This window comes from Dryobates pubescens, chromosome 1 (assembly GCF_014839835.1).
Source record: "Dryobates pubescens isolate bDryPub1 chromosome 1, bDryPub1.pri, whole genome shotgun sequence".
NCBI lineage: Eukaryota > Metazoa > Chordata > Aves > Piciformes > Picidae > Dryobates > Dryobates pubescens.
In genome coordinates, this window is record NC_071612.1 from 37,226,689 (window position 1) to 37,244,567 (window position 17,879).

General features: G+C 43.9%; 1 protein-coding gene across 6 annotated transcripts in view; it reads right to left on the reverse strand.

Moving 5' to 3' along the window:
• The window catches only part of TBC1D1 (TBC1 domain family member 1), a 110,221-nt gene extending 93,081 nt beyond the window's left edge, over positions 1-17,140 (reverse strand). For all 6 annotated transcript variants that reach the window (XM_054164117.1, XM_054164090.1, XM_009896556.2 and 3 more), the window contains exon 1: positions 16,642-17,140. In XM_054164117.1, coding sequence (XP_054020092.1) covers positions 16,642-17,058 — 417 coding nt within the window. In that variant the 5' untranslated portion in view covers positions 17,059-17,140. The remainder of the gene's footprint in view (positions 1-16,641) is intronic.
• Between the last annotated feature and the right edge of the window lie 739 nt (positions 17,141-17,879).

Genomic DNA, 17,879 nt, shown 5'->3' on the forward strand with positions numbered 1-17,879 from the left:
ATGGGTCTGTTTTGGACCAAGAAGTGTCAGACATTATTTTTTTTTCCCTTGGAAAAGGTCTATCTTGAGAAAAGTTTTTTTTTTATGCCCTATTATTATAAGGCAGTTCTGGCTGATAGCAGAAGTTAGGCTGAGCAGTCAGATATCTTGAATGGAATGGATCATCTCTTGGCCCTTGATTCAGAAAGTTCAGGGTAGAAATGTTTTGGTCAAGTTCTTCATCAAACAAGAGATGCAGAACTCATCACTCTATAAGGGACCTCTCTGCATAAGGATCAGTGTTATAGTGAATCTAAAACAAGAGTAAAGCAGCTTTGTCTTCAATACATGAAGTGGGCTCCAGGAGGAGAAGCTGGTATGAGGACACTTTCAGACATACAGTATCTGACCAACAAACATGATGCATGTCAAGGGTACCCACAAAATCCAAGTACAGAGGGAAAGCAACATAGAGAAAGGAAGAGAGGCAACTAAGGTCCATACATCATCAGTGTAGCAACACAATGGAGCTTTAGGGTACGAGTGCCCGTTCAGAAATGTCAAGAGCAGCGGATGCAAAATACTCATCTTGACTGAAATCATCCAGCCACCTCAAACACTTCTAAAAACACTGATGAGTAAATTTTGGATTGGCAAGTTTTATGCTGGATTGAGTGTTTTTTGTCTTCCCACAGACAGCAAAAATCAAAAAAGCTTACAGCTCTCAGGAGTTTTGCCATGGGTTCTGACTAATTCTGCTCAAGCAAAATCAGAAGTGCACTGCTGAATGACCCAGTTGTGATCATTAGATCAGCTCTCTATACATGAATAAAAATACATGGTCTGAATCTGCAGACAAGCCCAGGAAGAAGGAAGGAAGAGTGGAGCACAGGCAGGGCAAAATGCAGAAGCAGGCCACGGAGCTCAAAACAAATGCAGATGCCCCCAGTGTGCAGTGACAAAGACAAATGCAGATGCCCCCAGTGTGCAGTGACAAAGACACAGGTCGCATCCTTCAGATCATCAACTTGGATTTCACTGTGGCTGAAACAGCTGGAAACCTCCTATTTTTCTCCCTGAGGGGCAATATATTGTGGTCTTCTCAGTGTCACCAAGCTGAGGGAGAACTAGATGAGCTCTCCAGACTGCTGAGGCAAAGAGCAACAGCCACTCTAGGGATGACACACACCTGCACACACCCCCTGACACAACTGCATAAACCACAAAACATTAACAACACAAGACTTGTTTATCTGAAAAATCCTCCTGACATTGGAACCTGAACTTCTACCTCAACAGGAGGAAAAATTTCTTTACTGTGCTGGAACACTGAAACAGGATACCCAGAGAGGTGGTGGAGTCATCTTCTCTGGAGATTTTCAAAACCTGCCTGGATGTGTTCCTATGTGTCCTGTCCTAGGTGATCCTGCTTTGGCAGGGCAGTTGGACTAGATCTCCAGAGGTCCCTTCCAACTCCTATCATTCTATGATTCTATAATGTGAGAATTGCATGGGGATTAATGTCCTCTGGCATTAAACACATGGCCATGGGAGGACTTTGCACCCTTTTCCTCCAGCCTCCCACTGCTGCTTTGATGGAAGCACTGAAAGGTCTCATGAGGAAAAACCTCTCGAAGTTTAAGAAGCATTTTCTGAAAAGCAATTAATTAAAGATTATACTTAAAGTGTTCCTTGATCCTGAAACTTACATGGTTAACCTAAGTGACTCAGATGGGAAGAAAGACACCTCATTTGAAAGCATGCCTCATTTCCTTTGTGGACAAGCACTGCCTCACAATGGGGAAAAGTATTAACCATTAAAGATTTCTACTTCCCAAAATGGGTAAGTTATGTAAAAAAAAAAAAAACAAAACCAACCTTGAAAGTGTCAAGGAAAACCAGGCTATGAACATAAAATGATAACTCCAACTTGAGTGGTTAAAATCAAAACCTAATTACAAAATTTATCAGTTCCCCATGTGCTCTGAGATATACAAGTACCGTGAATGCCTTTTTCCACTAGGAATTTCACATTAGTTAAGATGTCCACATTCACTTCATCCCATTAGAACCCTCTAGCAATGACTAATATAAAATAAGCAATTTTGCAAGCATAGTTTTACAGCTACAGCCTAGCTCTTTGTTAACACAATTAACAATAAACACAGAAATAGTGCCCTAAGCATATTATTTTGTGTATTTCCATTGCAAGAGCAGAAGACTAGGAAAGCATCCTGAGTTCCAGAGTGTGGAGAGCCAGGAAAAGTAGCCAGTTTTCCCAGTTCTCTACAATTTACTTAATAAATCTATTTCTGACAGCATTGAATTCTTGTAACTGAATTCAGCCACAATCCCCATAGACAGTACACAGATTCTGCTGGACTTTTACTGCAGTTCATATACTCTGAAGCAACACCCATTTCAGTCAGCTGCAAAAAATTGAACAGTTAGCATAAAACTTTTAGTGTTAACCATCCCACCACCCCAACTCACAAGATTCTTACTTTTGCTGAAGAGAGCTTAACAGTTTAGGTTTATCTGTCAGTAGATGTAGGATCCAGAACTTACCTACAGTCAATGCAGCTATACTGGAATTTAGATATGATGAGCATCTGGGTGTAAAACTATTTGAGAAGGATCCAATCCTGCCCTTAGTAAAACCACAGACAGAGTTGCCATTTTTACATATCTAAATGTAACAAAAAGAGGAAACAAAATACCACCTTGTCCTGTTCTTTTCCAGAGTCCAGCTGAAGAAATTTTAATCTCTGTAATGTTGCCCTCATATCATAAACCTCCCTGCTCCAGTGCTCTTGAACAGACCCTGGGTGGGAGAACTGCAGCAATCCCCTGCAGCCGATCAACTCGGCACTGCTTCTCCTCACCAGCCTTCCACTGGATCACAAGCTGCAGCACAGCCCTTCCCTAGACATTTCCTGTGGAATGTGGAATTGAGAATACTACTGGAACCTGCTCATTTAATAATTTGCATGAGGGTCACTTTGTATGGTGCATATAAATCTACCTTTTTATTAAACTCTTTAGCTTTTATTTTGCTGTGCTGCTTGTTGTGCTGTTGATCATGGAAGTGGAAAATTTTATCAGCAATGTTCCCTTGCACACATTTTTAACTTACTGTTTCTTCCTACCCTCTTCTCAGGGTTTATTAACCCCTTGAGTGTGTTTTTGGCAGTGATGTGGCCTCTTTTGCTCTTGTGATTGTATGTATTTTTGGCTAAGACATTGTTTTTCATACAGCAAAAGCCACAAAATGACAATAAACCACCTTAAAGACCAAGATTCAAACACTGCTTCTACAGATATGAAAATACACCCAACACTTTCCCCACAACTCAGCTTTCCATTCACGAGTCTGCAGCTCCTGGCTTCATTACAAACAACATTCCACACTGACTTCTTCTAAGCCAATTTCATTTTGACTCCACAAAACAGGCTGGAAAGGATCTGTGAAATAGAATGCACAAGACAGAGACCTTTAAAATACAGCAACAGGATTTGTCCTTATGACTTTTGTGTGGTTTTGATAAAGCTGCATGGCTTCAAAGGGCTCAGGATGTGTTACTGTAAGACACCACTGCACATTTTAGCCACATGTGCTGACTGCGCTTCCGCTCCTCTGCCAGAACAATGGAAATCTCTGGGTGCCAAGTCAGCTATCCCTCAGCCACAGATCCACCACCTATTCCCTCACTACAGGTTTCATTAACCACATCTCACCACTGACAATCACAGAATCATAGAATGCACTGGTCTGGAATGGATCTTTAGAGGTCATCCAGTACAACACCCCTGTGGTCAGCTCAGAGCCCAATCAAGCCTGACCCTGAATCACAGAATGGACCAGGGTGAAAGGGACCTCAGAGATCATTTACTCCAACCTCCCCACCATGGGCAGGGTTGCTCAAGGGCTCATCCAACCTGGCCTTGAATACTTCCAGAGAGGGGGCACCCATGACCTCTCTGCGTCACCCATTCCAGAGTCTCACCATCCTTGTACTGAAGAACTTCTTGCTAAGATCCAGTCTAAACCTACTCTACCTCAGCTTAAAACTATTCTCCCTTGTCCTATTGCTAGACACAGTTATGACAAGTCCCTCTGTACCCTTCTTGTAGGTTCCCTTCAGGTATTGCAAGGCATCTCTAAGGTCCACCCAGAGTCCTCTCTTCACAGCGTGGTGCTCCAGCCCTCATAGCGTGGAATGCCTCCAGGGACAGAGCTTCCACATCCCATATACAGCTCACTGCATGAAAGATTCCTGTAACAGGTAACACGTGGGAAATGTGTACACATTTTCAGAAATACTGCCCAAACTACTGACATGTGCAATACTGCAATACTGAAATGACTAAATATATAAAGTTACAATAAAAGAATCATGCCCTGATTCTGCCATTTCCTCCCTCTGGGTATTCCCAGTACTGATAGGGAATTCTGGCATTCCATGAGAAACCTGCACTTGAGCTGGATGGGTGGGCTGCACAGTTGAATGCTTCACTCAGGCCATCTGACACATTCAGGTATCAACTGCAGCCTACTCTTGTCCAGGCTGAACAACCCCAGTTCCCTCAGTCACTCCTCACCAGACCTGTTTTCCAGACCCTTCACCAGCTTCATTGACCTCCTCTGGACATGCCCTAGCATCTAGTTCTAGAGACAGCACCTTTACTTAGTGATGGCTTTAGTGCTGGCTCGCTGCATAGTAAAATATCAACTTATTTACTACATTTTTTAAAACCATGAAAGGATTCTTGAAAGGCTGGAACAGGCTTCCCAGGGAGGTGGCGGAATCTATGCCGCTGGAGGTGTTTCAAAGCTGCAGAGATGTAGCACTGAGGGATACAGTTTAGCACCAAGCTTGGTAGAGTTAGATCATGGCTGGAATCCATGATCTTAAAGGTCTTTTCCAACTGAAATGATTCTATGATTCTATTTTTTATTGAAAAAAACAAACAAACAACAACAACAACAAACCAAACCCAAAAACCCCAACAAAAAAAAAAACCACACACACACCCACACCCCCAAAACCCTGACACCACCCAAAAAACAACCAAGAGGAGAACCCAAACAGAACTTCAAAAGGATAATCTGGAAATAAGAAATAAAATCATAATGACAGGGCTGAGCTGCTTATTGAAAGCTTACCAGCATCTTTTAAATTGATTTCAACCAGTCTTAGATTAAGCCTTCAGTATCCCTAAGATAAGGTGAGGAATGCTGGTGGAAAGCAAAAGCAGGATAGGTGCAAAGTGTCACAGCTATCGCAGCATCTCACATTTGCTCTGGACAGCCACTAAGTGGCACTTAAACACCTCAGCTTAAACCGTGGTGATGTGCAGCCTGCCGCGAAAGGAGCAGGCTGGGGGAAGGAGCTCTGCACTCTGGGAACTAATCCCTTTGAAGAACAAAGATCTCTTCCTGCCGTTAGAGAATGTTTCTAAGGGCCTGACCATGTATGAGAATGTTACTGGCACAAGAGCTGTACAAAGTTCTGCTCCATGGAAGCAGAAGTAGTGCAGAGGGCTCTGCAGAAGCAACGGCTTCCTCTCCACAATCCTGGTCCTGCTTGGGGATCAGAGTGCCTCCTTCCAGCAGATCACTACCCACTGCTCTGCTGTTTTAAAATATGCACTGAAGCCAGGAAAATGACCATGGCTCATCACTGCTCAACAGCAGGTCAGACTAAAGAGGTCCTAATACAACTTCTAGAAAAGAGAGGGAATGGATGGAAGCTCAAGAAGGGCAGCTTTAGACTGGATATTAGGAAGAAATTCTTTATGGTGAAGGTGGGGAGACACTGGAACAGGTTGCCCAGGGAGGTTGTGGATGCCCCCCTTCCTGGAGGGGTTCAAGACCAGGTGTAGGATGAGACCTTGAGCAATCTGGTCTAGTGGAAGGTGTCCCTGCCCATAGCAGGGGGGTTGGAACTAGACGATCTTTAAGGTCTCTTCCAATCCAAACCATTCTAGGATTCTATGACTGTATCATTCTATGATCACAAAGTGTGTAATGGGTTTTCAGCATCATGAGATAAACAGTGGGATTGGGTGCATCACCAGGAATTTTGTAGATGACACCGAGCTGAGCGGTGCTGTCAGTGTGCTAGAGAACACACTGGAGAGGTGGGCCCAGGAGAACCTCATGACGTTCAATAAGACCAAGCGCAGGTTTATGGAGCTGGGTCAGAACAATTGTCACTATCAATACAGGCTGGGGGATGAGATGATAGAAAGCAGAGAGAAGATTAAGAGAGGTGATTCTGCCCCTCTGGTGAGACCTCACTTGGAGTAGTGTGTCCACCTTTGGGGCCCTCAACACAGGAAGGCCATGGACCTGATGGAGTGGGTCCAGAGGAGGGCCACAAAAATGATCACAGGGCTGGAACACCTCTGCTATGAAGACAGGCAGAAAGAATCGGGACTATTCAGCCTGGAGAAGAGAAGGCTCCAGGAAGATCTAATAGCAACCTTCCAGTAGCTGAAAGGGGGCCTACAAGAAGGCTGGAGAGGGACTGTTTACAAAGGCCTGCAGTGATAGGATGTGGAACAATGGTTTGAAATTAGAGAAGAGCAGATTTAGACTGGATGTTAGGAACAAGTTCTTTACCATGAGGGTATTGGGACACTGGAAGAGGTTGCCCAGGGAGGTAGTTCAGGCCCCATCCCAGGAGACATTCAGTGTCAGGTTCAGCAAGGCTCTGAGCAACCTGATGTAGCTGGGGATGTCCCTGCTCACTGCTGGGGGGTTGGACTGGATGATCTTTGGAGGTCCTTTCCAACCCAAACCATTCTATGACTCTATGATCAAAGACTGAAGAAGTAGGGTTTATATACAATTTACTTTTTGGACTTTCACAGAAACACCTCCATTTCCACTAACCACAGGTTTAGATGTACAATACCCCACCAAGTATCAACTGCAAGCTCTATTTTCCACCCTTGTCCTGAATGTCGCCCCCAGAAAGCTTAAATTAAGTTATGAATTTTATCTTTTATTCTCTGTTCCTAAGCTTTTAAAATTTACTTTATTTTATGATTAGAATCACAGTATATAAGCAACAAAGCAACTCAGAGAATCACAGAGCATTGGAAGGGCTGGAAAGAACCTCCAGAGATCATCAAGTCCAACCCCCTGCCAAAGCAAGATCACCTAGGGCAGGTCACACAGGAACACATCCAGATGGGTCCACAAGCAACTCAATGTCCTAAGAACAGACTTTTAAAGCACATTTGTCACATGTGAAACTAGCTCTGTGGGGTTCCTTCAAAGGATGAAACAAGAAGCTTGCAAATGAAAAGTTAAGTAGAAGGACCAAACTTAACCCAATGCAAGCGGACTCAGCAGCAGTGAAGCTGTTTTTGTGACTAGCAATCACTGGGAAAAGTGGGGGTAGGGTGGGAAAAAGGGAAGTCCACATCAACCAGCAGTTTCATACAAAGGACAAACCAAGTACAAACTGGTATTATCCACTCAATCCTTGTATCAGATCCCTGATGATCAACCTTTAGGGCAGACACACATATCCTTTTAAGCCTGTATTTGTCCAGTCACACAAATCATTCTTTAGGAAAATATTTCCCACAGCCCTTCCCATAACTTGATGTCCACAGAGAGGGTAAAAAAACAGAAATACAGAACAACTGTGTCTACCCTGGGCAAGGGCAAGCACTGATTTTACAACAGTGATTTGTTACCATTATTCACTCTGACATCTAACAGGATGAGAGATTGTGCTGCTAAAGTAAATAGAGTGGTTAGAGCTGCCTCCTCTGCTTTGGTTTTCTGCTCCACTACAGCCTAAGAGGCCACATTTGATGACCTTGAGGGCACAGTGTCATTGTCAGTCCAATGCATGCAAAACTCCAAACAAAAAGCCGATTGCATGGAAAATTAGGAGCTAATTCAGGAAGGTGATTTACTCAGTATCAGAATTTACATTAATCATAATTTACAAATGGGCATCCTTACATATTAACGTGGATGATTTTGTGTTGGCCCATTAGGGCAATTTTACAGTCCAAAAGTAAGAAAATACAATTCCATGACATTGAATGTCCATGTGTAAGCAGCTCCAAGTGAGCTAAACCCCAAGCTCTTCAGAGAAACTTGTGAAGCAGAGCAAATAGAAAGGGTTTGTTTTCACTAATGTTGAGGAAAGAGCAGCGATGCAGGACCCAGTCCTACAACCTAATTCATGCCAAACCACTCCTGAGTCTGTCTGGGGATGTTGCAGTAACCTACATGACTGACATGGCTTTTGTTCATTCAGGTATTTGACAAAAGCCATCTTCCCATGTGTTTAAAACCAGACTGTACACACTTTGTATGTTCTATTCCGTTGCCATCACCATGTTACATTACTGTGTGTACCACAACAACTAACACAGTATTATGCAAGACTGATGTTTTTATAAATACTGGGGGTTTTTTCAAAGCAGGTGGGTTTTTTTCCCCTCTAAAACATGTTTTCTGGTCTCTAATTACACCAAGTACCCACTAAATTAATTTTAAAACATCTGCATGATTTATATTCCTTAAGGGCATTAATTAAATGAAAAACAGAAACCAGCTACTGAATCTGACTTGTTTGTATCTGGGGGTCAGCAAGGCAGCACCTCTACTCTTAAGTTCACTTCAGCAAGCCAGTGGGCAATTAACTGCAAGAAATACCTGGAGTTTCTTTAGCATTTATTTCTTCTTGTAGTATCATACATTCAGCTGAATATTCAGCATTGCTATAAATCAAGCATTTTCTCTTTTTTTTTGTTCCCACTTGTTGAAGCTGGGGAATGAAAGGTTGTCAATGCTGGGGTAAAGTATGGATCAAAGCAGCCCCTCAGCTGAAGACCTACATTTACTTTGGTAGCTGTGTGGATTCAATAGCTTCTCAAATTTTCTCATTCATGTTCCACACTAAGTTCTCTTCAAGCTTTTCAATCACATTTGAAGACTACAGCATCACCAAACTCTTGCAAAGCTTAAGAATCATAAAATCATTCTGGTTGGAAAAGACCATGGAAAAGATCATGAAGTACAATCATTATCTAACAACTTCATGATCTAAGAGGCTGGTCAAAGAGGGTTAACATTTCTTGGTGAGGGTATTCCTTAGTAAAGCAGAAGGGAATTATTCCAGCTGAGAAAATGAAACAAAGCACAGTACTGAGTACCAGAAAGTCAGTACCAGAGTAAGGCAGAAGCCACAAAAATGAAGGTCTCACATGGCAGTATTTCACAGCACATCCAACCTCTCAGGGGCAGCTTCACTTAGTCATTTTAAGTCAGGTGTAAATCATGGCGGTGTACTACAAGCCTTACATTCCCATCACTGTAACAGCAATAGGCACAAGACTGGAAGAATTTACCAGCACTCAGACTGTTCCTGTCCTGTTCATGTCTTCTGAGAGCAAGGCTACTCTGTCCTTGGACTCCCTGGGCAGGCATACAGTGATTTCTTTTCAGACAATGCCAGCAGGAGAGACATCAAAGCCTGTGACACATTGTCTAGGTGCCCCTGTGTACAGATGCCAAGTAAGCCTGCAGGTCTCCCTGTGCACCTGCATCATAATAAAACCAAACACCAGGTTTCCTGCTGCAAAGCCCAATCCCTTTAGAGTACCTCTGGTGCTGCACTCTACTTCCACCATCTGGCCAGGAAAAAATTGTCCCAAATTACATTTTCACTTCAGTTTCCAAATTTGTGTCAATTTGAAATTTGACAAAACACCTAAAGAGTCATAGAATGGTTTGTGTTTGAAGGATTCTTCAAGATCATCTAGATCAAACCCCCTTGCCATGGGCTGGGACACATTCCACTAGGCCTGGTTGCTTAATGCTTCATCCAGCCTGGCTTTGAATACCTCCAGGGAAGAGGCATTAAGCAACTTCCCTGGGCAACCTGTTCCAGTATCTCACAACCCTCACTGTAAAGAATTTCTTTCTAATATTCACTCTACATGTGCCCTCCTCAAGTTTCATTCCATTCCCTCTTGATCACCAGATGATCTAGTGAGGTGCATTGAGTTGGGTTGGAGCAGAATGAAGTTCCAGATTTTTACCTTAGCTGCTAAAGCAGATCAACACAAAACTGAACAAACATCAGTGCCAGCACAAGGGAAACCATGGAGAATGCATGCCAAGCAATGGAGCAGAAGAGAAAAGAACAACAGACCCATGTCTTTTGGCAGAGGACAGCTCTTAGATTCTTCCCTGTATCATTAGATACAACACTTTAACTGAAGCCTGATGACTGAACTGGGGATCTGAGGTGCAGGCTTCTCTCTGCTCTGGATACCGTGGCCTTGCTTCACAAAGGTGCTCACAAAACTGTTCTGTGATCAGGTTAGCATCCTGATCTAATCAAAACTGTATCACCTTTCCTTTGGGAATATTACAATTGCTATGAATTGTCTCACTGAGTGATACCACAGCATAATACAAGAGCCTGGAAAAAGGCGGGAATGTGCACGTCAGCAACCAAGGGAGGGCCAGGACACCAGAATCATAGAATCAGTAAGGTTGGAAAAGACCTCAGAGATCATCAAGGACAACCTATCACCCAGCACCTCATGACTAACTAAACCATGGCTTCAAGTACCACATCCAATTCTTTTTCGAACACCTCCAGGGACAGTGACTCCACCACCTCCCTGGGTAGCACATTCCAATGGCCAATCTCTCTCTCAGTGAAGAACTTTCTCCTCACCTGCAGCCTAAACTTCCCCTGGTGCAGCTTGAGACTGTGTCCTCTTGTTCTGGTGCTGGTTGCCTGGGAGAAGAGACCAACCCCCTCCTGGCTACAACCTCCTTTCAGGTAGTGGTAGAGAGCAAGAAGGTCTCCCCTGAGTCTCCTCTTCTCCAGGCTAAGCAACCACAGCTCTCTCAGCCTCTCCTCATAGGGCTGTGCTCGAGACCTCTCCCCAGCCTCATTGCCCTTCCCTGAACATGTTCAAAGTGTCTCGATGTCCTTCTTAAACTGAGGGGCCCAGAACTGGACACAGGACTCAAGGTGTGGCCTAACCAATGTCGAGTACAGGGGCACAATGACTTCCCTGCTCCTGCTGGCCATACTGTTTCAGAAGCTGGACTCTGAATAGTTTGAGATGTTAACAGTGAGCTTCTTGTTGGAGATCTTAAGGAAGCTCTTCTCTGTGTGAAGAGGAAGTTTCTGAAGGAATTTCTGACTCTGAAGATTGCTTGGATACTACAGCTTCAATTACCTGTACTGGGCTTCAGAGGCCACAAGCATCAGACCTTGTAAGACAAAAGGAATGATCAGTGGTCAGATGAGAAGCCACCACACATCCACTAATTATGTTCCACTGGTTTGTATTTCTGCTACCATTCTCAAGAGAAAAAATGAAGGAACAACAAACAGTCCTGGCATGAACTCTGGTTCTAAAAGGAAGTGCACATGACAGCACAGGTAACAGAGGTACTTTCAATATTACTTAGGTTGAGAAATATGCTAAGAATGTCATCTGACCCAGAATTCTGTACTGCTGAAGTCACAGTAAGAGTTCTTATCAGTCATTCTGTAACAGAATTTCTGTATGATTTAGGAGATGGAAGAAATCACACGAAAATATAACTGTTTATGTTGCTGCCACTCTAAGTGGCAACAGGCCTCTCTTTTTACAAACTCTATGATTAATTTCATTTTCTATTGTGAGACAGAATCTCTGACTTTCAGTCAGCAAACAGCACTGCTACTGCACAAATGACTCCCTCCATCATCACTTCCTGTGCCTTATAAAGGCACAGGATAAGGGTGAACACAGGAGCACTTCTCTGAGCCAGGATGTACAACGAAGCTGGTGAAGGGTCTGGAGAACAGGTCTGGCAAGGACTGACTGAGAGAAATGGTATCTGGAGATGAGGGGGCTGAGGGGAGACCTCATTGCTCTCTACAACTCCCTGAAAGGAGCTTGGAGCCAGGTGGGAGTCAGTCTCTTCTCCCTAGTAACAAGTGATAGGACAAGAAGAAATGGCCTCAAGTTGCACCACGGGAGGTTTAGACTGGATATCAGGAAAACTTTCTTTATGAGAAGAGTAGTAAAGCGTTGGAACAGGCTGCCCGTGGAGGCAATGGAGTCACCATCCCTGGAGGTATTCAAGAAACATGTAGACATGATGCCTAAGGACATGGTTTAATGATCATGGTAGTGTCGGATTAATGGCTGGACTCAATCTTGAAGTCTTTTCCAACTGAAACAGGTCTCTGATCCTGTGATTCCATGTCACAAAGTCACTCTAGGGTCTGACAAGAGCCCTATAAAGGCCTTGGATAATGCTGGTAGGGACAGGGTCTTTGGCCCCTGGAAGAAGTGTTCACATTCATGAATCCTTTGAACAGATCCCACGATAAGAGCTGGTATAGTCACATTTTGCTCCAGGCTCAGATGAGCATAAAGCCTGATTAATTGTGTGAGTGCCCAAGCACAGCTGGCTGTTTGCACTGCAAAGGGCACTCCATTAAGATTTGCACAGCTAAACTTTGACCTACTTTATATACGGATCATGAAGACATACAAATAAGTATTTATTTGTGATTTTAAAATTTATTCTGTTGCCTTTTTTTTTCATTCTGTATTCCTATCTTAATTTTTACCTTAATCTCCTTAATTTGGGAGACAGGAGAGACTTCCTGAACCAAAAAACAGTGCTAGCAGTTTGCAGTTGAGCAGATTCCATCAAAAACCCCAAAGGCACATATGAATAGAAGGTAGAAAACAGCCAAAATCTCAGTTGCACCAAATTAACACAGAATACAGAATTAACCATGTTGGAAAAGACCTTCAAGATCATCAAGTCCAACCTATCACCACCTAATCAACTAAACCATGGCATCAAGTGCCTCATCCAGTCTCTTCCTAAACACCTCCAGTGATGGTGACTCTACCACAACCCTGGGCAGCACATTCCAATGGCCAATCTCTCTTTCTGTCAAGAATTTCTTCCTAGCATCCAGACTAAACCTCCCGTGGCACAGCTTGTGACTGTGTCCTCTTGTTTTGCCACAGGTTGTCTGGGAGAAGAGACCAACCCCCACCTGACTACAACCTCCCTTCAGGTAGTTGTAGACAGCAATAAGGTCTTCCCTGAGTCTCCTCCTCTCCAGGCTAAGCAACCCCAGCTCTCTCAGCCTCTCCTCATAGGGCTTGTGCTCCAAACCCCTCACTAGCTTTGTTGCCCTAAGTCCAGATACCTCACTTTGTTTCAGAGTTTTACACTTTCTGCAAAAGAAGAACCACATTTTAATCTCCCTAGGCTCATTAAATAGTAAAATATAGCAGAAAAAGATCACTTCTATCTTTAAAATTATCTTGCCTGAATTCTTTTAAGAAAGGGAAGTCATGCTGTTAAAAATGAGATATTTAGTGAGGCCATAATTAGAGTCTAATTTAAAAACAAGTTGTGTAAGAACCCTCAGTCACAAAGCTAAGCCTCACAACAACTGCTCTGGAGTTCACAGGGCCTCTGCCATTCCTTTTATAGATGAATAATGTGAAGTTCACTCTCAAAGTTAGCCTCATGCAGAGCTAATGCTGATCATCTGAAACCAGCTTCTGCAGCACATAATCAGCTCACAAACAATATCTGACAGAGCACTGCATTCCAGGTAATACTGCATGATCTACTTAAGTGCATAAGCTGATAGAACTCATAAATGTAGGTGAAGGTTGTTTAAAAACATAGTAGCTGCTAAAGCAATTAGTAGCTCCCCCCCCCAAAAATGAAACCCTCTGGCAAAAGGACACAAACAACAGCAGGGCAAGTGCTAAAAGTTTAAGGGAGCTTGGGCTTATCTGTGTCTGCTCTGGGGCAGACTTGGCACAAGCAAAGTCAGTGAGCAGGGTCAGGTCTGGAGCAGGTGTCCCAGTCTGCTGCAGCCACATTGGCACTGTTACTCTCATGGCAACGTTCCTGCAGCCCAATTCCTGGGCCAAAAGCTAACCATAGTTAACTTAGGAGCCTATAGAAAGAAGGGTGAGAAGCAGCAGTCAGACTTGTGCATGCCTTGTGCAGCTGTGACCCTCCTTAAATCACAAGCAGTATTTCTCTGTAATTGAAGAGTACACTTCTGCTCAGTGCTTTGTCAGCACAGCATTCACAGCTCTGCAAAACACCAGCATCTATTCCAGGCTGTTATGACAACGTGTGCCCAGACTCTTGGAAAAAGAACACAAAGAACTAAACTTAACCCCTTCAAAATCTGACCTGAATTTTCACCATTTCTTCACACTCTATTTCTGTATGGGTCACTGACAATGTCACAGAAATATTTCTCCTTACAAGATATCAGGCTCAAGTTTTCTCTCAAATCAGCTTAAACTCCTGGGTGTTGCCTCCAAAAACATGCAGGCAGTTTCACATTTAACTAGGGACTTACTTTGTTGTCTTTCATTTCAAACATGTCCAGGAATTTGATTAACCATGAAGAAAAAAGTAATTCAGTCTTTTATTATGAAAGGAGATGTGCTGTGGGTGATCAGTGCTGCATACTCACCATAATCCTCTGAAATCACAAACAGAACCAAGTGCATAAGCAAACTGCAAAGTGCATTTACCAGTTTCCACTTGATGCCAACTTCTGAAATATCTACTCCTTATGTCTGCTCCCTCACACAGATAAATTTGGCATTCTGCATTTCAGCTTCACAGGCTTTCTCACTTGAATGCTTATGATTTACAATGTATTTGCTTTCTAATTTACCAGAACTCCCTTTTATCTGGGGGATTTAACTAAAGCTGGTTCCATATGTTTCCAGCTTTAAGCTTGAGACCATGGATTTGGAACTGCACAATGTTTTGCTATTGGTCAGGCTGGCATAAATCCCATGTGCAGTGCTTGTTCAATACCTCCAGAGCGCTTCAGCAGGACAACTCCTATCCATCAAACAAGCAGCGTGAGGAGCAGCTGAGGGACCTAGGGGTTGACTAGTCTGGAGAGGAAGAGGCTCAGGGGAGATCTCATTGCTCTCTAAAATTCTCTGAACAGGGGTTGGAATGAGGTGGGTGTTGGCCTCTTCTCCCTAATACCAGGTGACAGGACAAGAGGAAATCATAGTCACAGAATACTAGGGTTTGGAAGGGACCCCTAGAGATCATTGAGTACAACCCCCAGTCCAAAGCAGGATCACCTAGAGCAGGCTGCACCAGAATGCATCCAGGCAGGTTTTTAAAGTCTCTAGCAAAGACAACACCACAACCTCCTGGGGTAGCCTGCTTCATTGCTCCATCAGCCTCACAGTAAAGAAGTGTCTCCTCATCTTGAGGTGGAATCTTCTGTGTTCTAGCTTGTACCCATTGTTCCTTGTCCTAACCCTGGGCACCACTGAAAAGTGCCTGGCACTTTCATCTTGACACCCAACCCTCAGATATTTATAGACATTAATAAGACCCCCTCTCAGCTTTCTCTTCTCAAGACTGAACAGCAGCAGGTCTCTCAGTCTTTCTTCACAGGAAAGATGTTCAAGTCCTTTAATCATCCTCAAGCTGCCACAAATTGCACCAGGGGAGGTTTACATTGGACATTACAAAAAACTTAACTGAAAGGGTTCTCAAACACTGGAACAGGCTGCCCAGGGAGGTGGTTGAATCCCCACTCCTGGAGGTGTTCAAACAACATGGAGATATGGTGCTGAGTGGCATGGCTTAGCACTGGACTTGGTAGAGTTAGATACTGGTTGGACTGGGTGATCTTAGAGGTCTTTTCCAACCCAAGCAATGCTATGATTCTGTGTAGCAAGATGCTATTTTCCAACACTATCGACAGAGTTTACCCTCAGGTGGTGAAGAACATGACACGTCACTGTTTTGTCCCAGTAGATGACAACAGATTTGTGCCAAATCCTACTCACCTTACCCATTCATGAGAGTTAGTCTCACATTACTTTCAAACAAAAGAAGGGGTCACCTATTTTTAACATCAGTCCCATGCTGTGCCCTTTTCAGCAGGGACACAATTTGCTTCTAGGAAATGTAACCTGATTCAGATCTCACCCCAGGGTGAGACAGGCACACCCGACTCCTCTCCCAGGCAGCAAGGCTCCCTGTCACACAGTTGCAGTGCGGCTGCAGCACAGATCTGCACCACTTGCCAGGCTCTGAGTACTACCAAGCTAGGAAGAGGTTTCTAGGGTCCTGTGGCTGGAGGTATGCTACCAATGGAGGCTCTACCCTACCCATTCCTCCTTCTGAAAAAGGAGGTATGTCCCTTTCCCAGTCGCATGGGTCTCAGCTCAGGAAAACAGAAATCTGAGAGGCCTCACCACAAGATCAGATCAAGTTCACAGTGACTGCAGGATGAAATCCTAGCTCTAGTGACATCAACACAAAACCCCTCACTGACCTGAGGGACAAGATTTCAGAGCAAAGTAGTTTTTAAGTTGCAGAAATTCAGGCTCTGATCCTGTAGGAGATTTACACACCTTTCACTTTGCATACTGAGCAGCTCAAATTCAACTGAATCATTCATATCCAGTAAGCTCATGCTTGTAACTAAGTTTTGGTGAGACCCAGTTCTAATTGTAAACATAACCACAAGATCTTACACTGCAGTGAAAGGTTTCAAAAGGCACAAAAGCAATCCCAGGATTGTTTGGGTTTTATGGGGTTTTTGTTTTCCTTTTACTTACTTTTGTCTGATCATCAGCTTTAAACACGTAGCAGATACTCCGCTGATTTGCTGCTCCATCCTTTATCAGACAAGCAAAGTAGCTCGGATCATGGCTGTTGTGAATCAGTTTGTGGACGTGCTGTGGCTTGTATTCAAACAAACTCGAATAAATCAAAGGATCCCACTGCTGGATCTGCCCAGTGTCTGGCTCGCAGCGCAGGCTGGCTGGTGTCACATAGAGCCGGATTTGGCTGGCACCAGGCTCTTCTTTGGGAGACTTTGTACTCAGCATCCGGATCTCCGCCACGATCCACGGCAGCATGGACATGGTGGTCAGCGAATGCACTGGCAGAGAACCCACAAGCTGGAGACTGAAGCTTGCTGAGAACTCACTGGGTGTTGGACTCTTCTTAGCTTTGAATGTTATTGGCTCCATTTTCCAGGCCTTTAGGGACCCAAGGGCTAACTCACTGGTATTTCAGTTCCGTGGAATGACGCTGTCTGGATGGCTCCTTTGATTAAAGTTCTGAAAGGAAAAGAAACAGTTATGTAGGTGCTGGAATCCTCCTGAAAGAACCCTGTCAGCAACACAAATATTACAGAATGACAGAATCACAGAACACCAGGTTGGAAGGGGATCCAAGGATCACCTCATCCAACCTCTCTAGGTGATAGTGTAGTTGAAATGAGTGGCCCAGCATCCTGTCAAGCTGAGTCTTAAAAGTGTCTAACGTAGGAGAATCCAATGATGATTGCATTCCAACATGTAACTATTCTCATGGTGAAACATTTTCTGCTGGATCCCAATGGGAATCTCCCCAGGAGTAATTTGTAACTTGTCTTTATGGGATTCCTTGTAAAAAGGCAGTTTCCATCTCCCTGGCAGCCACTCTTATTGTACTGGTCCACGTTAATAAGGTCTCCCCTAAGCCTTCTCTTCTCAAGGCTGAACAAACCCAGCTCTCTCAGCCTTTTCCTCATATGGCAGGCATTTAAAAGCTTAACATCAGAAGAGACACACTGATCATCTACTAAATATATTGCTTGGAAAAAAGTCAGTCCTGACTTAAAAGTAGTTTTATGACCCTTCTTAAACCATCTAATCAGTAACTAAAGGAAGACACAGTCTCAAGCTGCACCAGGGGAGGTTTAGGCTGGATGTTAGGAAGAAATTCTTCAGAGAGAGAGCAATTGCCCATTGGAATGGGCTGCCCAGGGAGGTGGTGGAGTTGCCATTAGTGGAGGTGTTTAGGAAGA